Source organism: Arachis duranensis, chromosome 10 (assembly GCF_000817695.3).
Source record: "Arachis duranensis cultivar V14167 chromosome 10, aradu.V14167.gnm2.J7QH, whole genome shotgun sequence".
NCBI lineage: Eukaryota > Viridiplantae > Streptophyta > Magnoliopsida > Fabales > Fabaceae > Arachis > Arachis duranensis.
The window spans coordinates 6,723,753-6,730,995 of record NC_029781.3 but is presented as its reverse complement, the minus strand read 5'-3'; the positions used below and the strand labels follow the sequence as shown (position 1 = coordinate 6,730,995).

Below are 7,243 nucleotides of genomic sequence, written 5' to 3'. Positions count from 1 at the left end.
GATCCGCAAAAATATAATTGACTCAACTTGGACTCCAAAATTTACAATAGTAATTTACAATATATAATTTGAGGAGTGAATTTTTTTTCGTTATAAAAATGTACTAAATAATATTTCGAGGGACACTCTTAAGTAATAGTCACAACTTAAGAGTAAATTATTAAGAATCCTGTGGTTTTGACCAGATGTAATTTAGAAAAGATAGATTTTCAGCCATTTATTTATTGGATTTTCAAGTACAGTGATATTATAGATTCAAGATGCAGATAAGGACATAATACTAGCATTGAACAAAACTGAATAATATTATCACATATACTTTTGAAGAAAGTTCGGTACATAAACCTGACACAAAAGTCACCCCTCCAAACCACTGAAATAAACACAACCAAAATTTCATAATACAGATGCAAGTAAATGAATAAATAATTAAATACATAAGAACACAAGAAAATTTTGAAAAAGAAAGAGAAGAAAACAGTGTCTCCAAAAGAAAAACTGAAGAAGGCACTGGAAAAACGAGCAACGGCAGCCTGCAAGAAGTAAAAACCATCAAAGGTAAGCATAAAATTGTTGGCACTATAATAGAAAACAAGAGGCATAATTTAAAAAGGTTACAAACATTGATCAAAAGAACGCTTTTGCATAGAAGATCACAGGGGTAAAAGATTTGTTTAGTGTTTACCAGGGCAATGAATATAACAGTTTAAAGAGAACCTTTGGTACTACCGTATTAGTAACATTTCTGAAAAGGCAAACATACCTGGCAAAGGCAATGATCTTTGGCCAGCACCATAGCCACACAGCTCCAATTTCATTTCATAACAAGCCATTTCGATTTCGTTGTAAACATACTTGGTACATAACGGGAAAAAACCAAACAAAAATGTTTAAATTTTCTGTGTCTATACTATATCAACTTCTTGGGGCAAATGCAGATAATGCGTTTGCATGTGCAGGTGAGAGATTGCTCAGAATGGGCTGCATTTGTTGCCCATATAATGAAAGTAGATGAGAGAACGTTCTGCCCACTAGGGTTTTAACTTCAGATGTCTCATCAGGGGATGCCACCACTTGAGCTGATAGATTAACTAGCTCAGGGACTAGGGAGAGGATCTGCATTTCAATTAAAATGGATAAACAGAGTTTGGTATCAGTGTATATTATCCATTGAAGGAAACAAAAGACCGCCCGCGGGGGGCCGGGAACGCAATTACCTGAGGATTGGATGAGAATACAAGAGTGGAGACACAACTATAGACAGCCATAGACTCTTCACGGTCTTCCTTTAAAGGAAGAACTCTCAAGAAAACAGGAAGAACCTGTAAAAAAGCGTTCACAGAAATATTAAACTGAAAAAATAAAGGGTAGAGGTGCAATATACACGTTAAAATATTTGATTGCAGAAAAGAAAACCAAGTTGCATAATGACATAGTAGAGCAAGAACTAACCTGATTCAGTGGAACAGATTCAGGGTGTACCATAATCATCCTTGCCACAGCACCAGCTGCATTATCCCTCACTGCATCATCAGGTTCGGACTCCCCAAACAAGGGATGAAGTCCACGTAATATATTGTCATAGTATCTGGTATTCGATTAAGGAAAACACTGAATCAAGGTAAAAATAAAATGCAAGGTATATGTGGACATGATTTAACCTCTAAAGCAGCATATATTGACTGGCATATATAATCATGTACAGCTATCACATAGATAGCATGCGAAAGGATACCTTAAAGCCAAGTCGTCACCATTTTTGCATAATTCTCCAACACAAAATGCAGCATTCCTTCTATTCGTTGCGTCAGATGATGCTAGTTCTTTGAGTACCAATGGCATCACTCTCTGAGAAAAATGCATCACATTTTACTTATCAATTATAACATAGTCAATGGAATCACATAACTGCAAAAAATAAAAATTAAAGAGAACAAATCAATAAAAAATACATCAACATAGGCCGCAATTGGAGAACCCATGTTCTGAGCAACTTCAGCAAGGCAGGCAACAACCATGGTCCTATCTTGAGGGGGACGGGAAGCTTTCTGCATTTCAAAGTGAGGATGTTAGTTTTGTGATTTGTTCCTAATTGTAAGACTTATGGGGCACCGACTTACTGCAAATTTCATTAAAGGTTCAAATAGCTGTGCAAAGATGGGAGCGAATTGAGCACCCATAGACTTTGCAAATGCAGGGAGAAGATCAGATACAGCATCCATAAGCACTTCATCATGTGAAGCATCATCATCATCAATTTCACTGTCTGACTCTATCTGCTGACAAGCAGATTCCTCTCGAAGCAACAATGAAGTTGCTTCAACAAGCTGGGGCAAGTCTGGTATTGGAGAAAATCTATCGTTAGCATGATTTCAGAAAGATGAGTTCAAATGATAGGTCATGTAAATTTATGCTTACAAGGCTCAAGAGCTGCGAAACCAAAATCTCTTATGATGTCGGCCACACTAGTGCATGCTTGAGCAACCACTTCCTTGTCATCATCTTCAACCATAGTTTTGATGTAAATATTCATCACAGTATCTGTAGAATGTATCAGACTGATTAATCTATACAGATTAAATGAACGGGATTATCATCATGAACCCATACAACATCAAAAAGATTTACTATTCCAGTGGATGTTCTTACCAAGAAGTTTTTTTGCTTTTGCAGCACCATCCTGAAAAGTAAGCATCTATCAATTTTGGTGGCAATAAAAGAAAGGCTTCAATCTAGAGAACAACTATTTAAAAAGAGAGAGAAGCTACAATTCTTCATCTGTTCATCAAGTAGTACCAATCTCCACCATTAATCATGATAAGCAAATGAAATGTTGAGTGATCAAAATGGAGACACTAATTGCCAGTTACAGACTTACAGTTATAAACCTGAATCCAATATCAAATTACAGGGAAGGTACAAAAGATACAACTGGCAAAAAATGACACAACAAATAAAAGTGGATAAAGGAAAATAGCACTGATCAGACTTACATTTTGGCTTTGGAAGATAGCATGAGCTGTAGTTAAAATATCTGCAGTTTAAAAAAAAGCGAAGTGCATGCACGTACACATACACCTTAATCAGAATTCATTGATGAGATATATCAATGCAGTACTTGCGAGCACAATTAAAGCTTGAGAATTCATGTAAAATATGACCTTAAAACTAGCAAGCGAAATATATTATTAGTGCATTACATTTCTACTTCATTCTCATTGTATTGGAATGTCTGTATGATTAAATTGATAGAATTTATCATCATGGGAGATTTGGGCACATTAATTGGTACCTTTTAGAATAGTAATATAATATTATACACGGTAAAATGCATCTTGGGTGTCATCTACTAGAAAAATAACTTAAGGAAAGTACTAGAATCCTACCATGCATTAAATAAAAAAGACAAGCAGCAAACAGAAGAATAGGTATAGCAAACGATTTGAAAACAGATCATTATGATTAGTTTCCACTTACGTTTTAAAGCAATGATTGCCTGTAGTCTAACATCTTCATGGAAATAACTAGAGTGTTTGTCCAAGATTCTTAGCGTCTCCTCCAAATATCTTAAAATGATTTAAGAATTCAAAAAATTTAACCATCAATGATGATTTCCCCCTTTTTTTCGTTCTTTATTTGTAAACTGAGTAACCAAAACATAATTCAGAAATTCAGTCAAAGGATACGGAGCATAAGAAATCTTTGTGTGCTGCGCAAACAGGCCAAGGGCTTGGGTTGCAGCTGCCTTTTCATCCAACACTCCAGTTCTAATACTAATATTTCGAACTCTTGGTTCATCATGAGCTTCATCATCCGAAGAAACTTCTCCAAATCCATTAGCAATTTCATCATCGCACTCGTCAATATCCACCGCAGAGCCATCATCAAGATTGCAGGAAGAAAATGCAAGAGGCACAACATGAGGAAGATACTGTTTACCAATAAAAAGTTTCACTTATGTAAGAGTGAGTATGACATTGTAATGATATAATGCTAATCCATACAAACCTGTGCAAAACTATCTTCCAAAATCTCAGCAACATTGCTGAAGAATCCATGCGTGTACTCCCGAAGTTCACTAAACTCAAGCCCAAATCCCTGAAAATAACGAGAAAATAAATCCAGGGGGGAGGGGAAAAGCACAATCAGCAACAGAGTTAAGTGCAAAGGCACTTACTGAAATTGCAGCTTCTATGTAGGGAGGTAATATTGGTTCCATTCTCATTCTGCCAACGGACATTGCAACAATTCCGACTAATTCTGTTGCTCTTGCACGGCAACGGAGATCCTCGTCATTAGTTAACACCATGAAATTTTTCATCAGCTCTAAAACCCTTTCAGCATAAGGAAAGAAAGCCTGCTCTGCAGCAGAAGCAATAGAACCAATGGCAGACTGCAACAACACCACGTGAAAATAATGAGTTTTAATAAAACCAAGAAAGCTACGGCAATTCATTATGATCCTGAAAACCTTCTTTACAGGATGCTGAAGTGCTGAACGTTCCCCTTACCATGCATGTTTCTTGCAAATTACGGGAACTGTTTTGGAGAGCTGCCAATAATCTTCCCATCAAAGGATCTAGGAAAGGAAGGATTTCCTCACCCATGTTCTCGCAAAATGCAGCCAAAGCATAGTATGACTTTTCCTGCATAAATTAACAGATAATACTAAAAAATTTGCAGTTGACTTGAATCTTTTAAGTGGTAGCAGATAATCTATTGATAAATCATTCCTTTCCCCAGTGCATACCTTTACTTCATCAGATGCATCCTCAAGAGAATTTAAAATACATGGAAGAACACTCTCATAATGAGATACAATTTCAGGCTGTAAGTGCTCAGCAAATTGACCCAAAGCAAATGAAGCTGCCCCTCTGACCATTTGTTCCGGATCCCTCAGAGCTCCCAAAACAATATGGAGAACAGGTTCAAGCTTACTTTTCATGAGCTCCAAACAACCTTCTGAAATCACACCCAATGCAGTTACAGATGCTTCTCGAAACTTTGGATTTGCGTTCTGACTGCTTACAGAAGAAAATTCAAAAACTGGTGGATAAACATGCTTTGGAATGTTTAAAGCCATTGTATCAATAACTTCTGCAGCAGCTCTATCTGGTGCAAGATCATCATCATCACTTTCATCTGTTGATTCAGCAAGCAAAGGGCATAAAACTTGCAGGATAGGGATGACCAATTTATGCTTTTTCAAAGTGTTCGACTTGTACTTTGCCAGCCATGAAATAATCTGAATTGCCTGTTAGACATAGCAAGTTACAGTATGTGAGCAACATAGCTACAATAACAGGAGTATAAAAAGCTTTAGAAATATACTTCATGATACAAACCCACCTGATGACGTGTATTAGACTCCAAATTTTGACTCGAGCAAACCTCAAGGGAGAACTGCACTATGGATTTGACTGAATCTCCAAGAAGTGGTGCAGGAGATTCTATCAGCTCATCAAAAATTTCAAAAGCAATTATAGCAACATCTTCTTCTCCTGAAGCTAGGCATTGTCGTGCTACATTCAAGATACTTGGAATAAATTCCCGAAATTTGATCTGCACACATATAGAAAAGAAATCAGAAAAAAAACTAGGAGTGAGAATACACAATTTCAGGGAGTTGATTGCATCAAATTAAGTTTTCACTTATATGCCACTCAAATTTACGAGTTACAAACTCATTACTTACAAACCAATATGGAATTGGAAATCCTATTCTTCATTCTAACAAAACGCACAAACCCTTCAACCCTATAATCAAAATATATATTTTCCTTGTTTTAAAAAGATGAAATTACATAAAACAGCAGCGACTCACCACTTCATCTCCATCGTGAGTGAATTCCAGAAAAGAACCCACCGCCCTAACAAAACAGACATAGCTCTCTCCATAAGCAACAACAGATACTATAATCAGCGTTTGAACAGATACAACACAAGGAATGAACATTAGCTTACTTGAGGGCAGCAACTCTAACGCGGTTGCTAGTCTCATCCTGCAGGCACTTGAGTAGAAGAGCTTGAAGAGCAGCAAAATGTGGCCGGAAAGCGTTCCCAACTGTTTCAGTCAATGAGCTGAAGAGAATTAACGCCACCTTAGAATCCCAGGATCAATAGCACTCGGTTAGATGTCGAGTCCATCAAATAGGAATGCGTATGATGTGACAAAAGTAACATAAAATCTTACTTCGCGGTGGTCTTCCTGTGCACTCTGACTACACTGGAACAGAAATGGCAACAAATCCGGCCATTCCCCGGACGGAACGGCATACTTTGCAACAATGCTCACTACATTAGCACTCGCTTTCCTTACGGGAGGGCTGCACATTACTATGATCATATTCAATAACTAATTAACTAACAAAAAACGGTTACAACTGCATAACGGTTATCAATAACAGAATTGAACAGAAGAGTAACAAATATGCCTGTGCTCCATGGTGATGCTGTCGATGAGGGACTGCTTGACGAGCTGCTTGAGCTGAGGAGAGAGCTTGGCCCAGTGGCCGGTGATCTTCTTGCGGAGGAGGACGGCGGCGAGCTGGCGGACGTTGGGGGTCTTGGCGGTACGGAGGTGGTGAATGAGGGCGGGGACCACCTGGGGGTCCTTAGCGAGGCGCTTGATTTGGTCCTCTGCTTGACGGCGGGCGTCGTTGTCGGGCATGAGGAATTGAATCAGCAAGAGCTCCAGCGACTGCGCCATCTCTCTTTGGTTCTGAGAATTGAGAGATGGAGAGAGTGGAGGCTCTGAGGGTCAAGGGTGTGCGGTGCTGTGAGTGAGGGTTTTGCTTTGTGTTCAAGGGACTAAGGGGAGGTTAAGAGGTTGCATTTTTTTATATTATTATATTCATATATTTGGGTTGACAGGGTTTTTGGATTTCGGTGATTTATTGTTGACTCCCTTCAGATTTTGGGTTTTGGAAGAATATGCTTTGGAGTTCAAATGTTTACTGTGTTTTGTTTGAACTTTGTCTCGCCGAACTCATCTCCTTTGTTTAGAACTTATCATTTTATTTATCAAACAAAAAATGGAGTTAAATACCGAAGTAATTCATGAGACTAACATCATGAATTAAAATCGTCTTTTAGATTTTAATTACATTAATTACGTTTTTGAAATTATAACATTAGCTTTTGATTTATTCTTTTTGATGTGGTTTGATACTTTGATGATATAAACTTCTTAGTAACACATATTTTTTATATTCAATTACATTAATTATGTTCTTGAAATTGA

The 7,243-nt window shown here is 37.7% G+C and overlaps 1 protein-coding gene across 1 annotated transcript; it reads right to left on the bottom strand.

Annotated features, from left to right (window-relative positions):
- Window positions 1-286: 286 nt before the first annotated feature.
- Window positions 287-6,857, bottom strand: LOC107468806 (uncharacterized). Its single transcript, XM_016088168.3, has 21 exons — window positions 6,435-6,857; window positions 6,194-6,326; window positions 5,965-6,101; window positions 5,825-5,870; window positions 5,350-5,562; window positions 4,751-5,254; window positions 4,512-4,646; window positions 4,178-4,393; window positions 4,009-4,098; window positions 3,687-3,931; window positions 3,478-3,566; window positions 2,994-3,034; window positions 2,650-2,680; window positions 2,419-2,541; window positions 2,121-2,338; window positions 1,953-2,048; window positions 1,736-1,848; window positions 1,453-1,588; window positions 1,218-1,322; window positions 764-1,116; window positions 287-533 (listed from the first exon to the last, which is right to left on the bottom strand). Exons 1-20 carry the CDS (start codon window positions 6,707-6,709, stop codon window positions 916-918), a joined length of 3,147 nt encoding a protein of 1,048 aa, XP_015943654.1. The 5' UTR covers window positions 6,710-6,857; the 3' UTR covers window positions 287-533; window positions 764-915.
- Between the last annotated feature and the right edge of the window lie 386 nt (window positions 6,858-7,243).

Excerpts from the sequence above, each read along its gene's own strand:
- LOC107468806 (XM_016088168.3), bottom strand. The coding sequence starts at position 6,709 with ATGGCGCAGTCGCTGGAGCTCTTGCTGATTCAATTCCTCATGCCCGAC. Across the intron at positions 3,567-3,686 it reads ACAAAGATTTCTTATGCTCC|ATATTTGGAGGAGACGCTAA; the intron begins GTATCCTTTGAC and ends AATCATTTTAAG. Across the intron at positions 1,117-1,217 it reads TATTCTCATCCAATCCTCAG|ATCCTCTCCCTAGTCCCTGA; the intron begins GTAATTGCGTTC and ends ATTGAAATGCAG.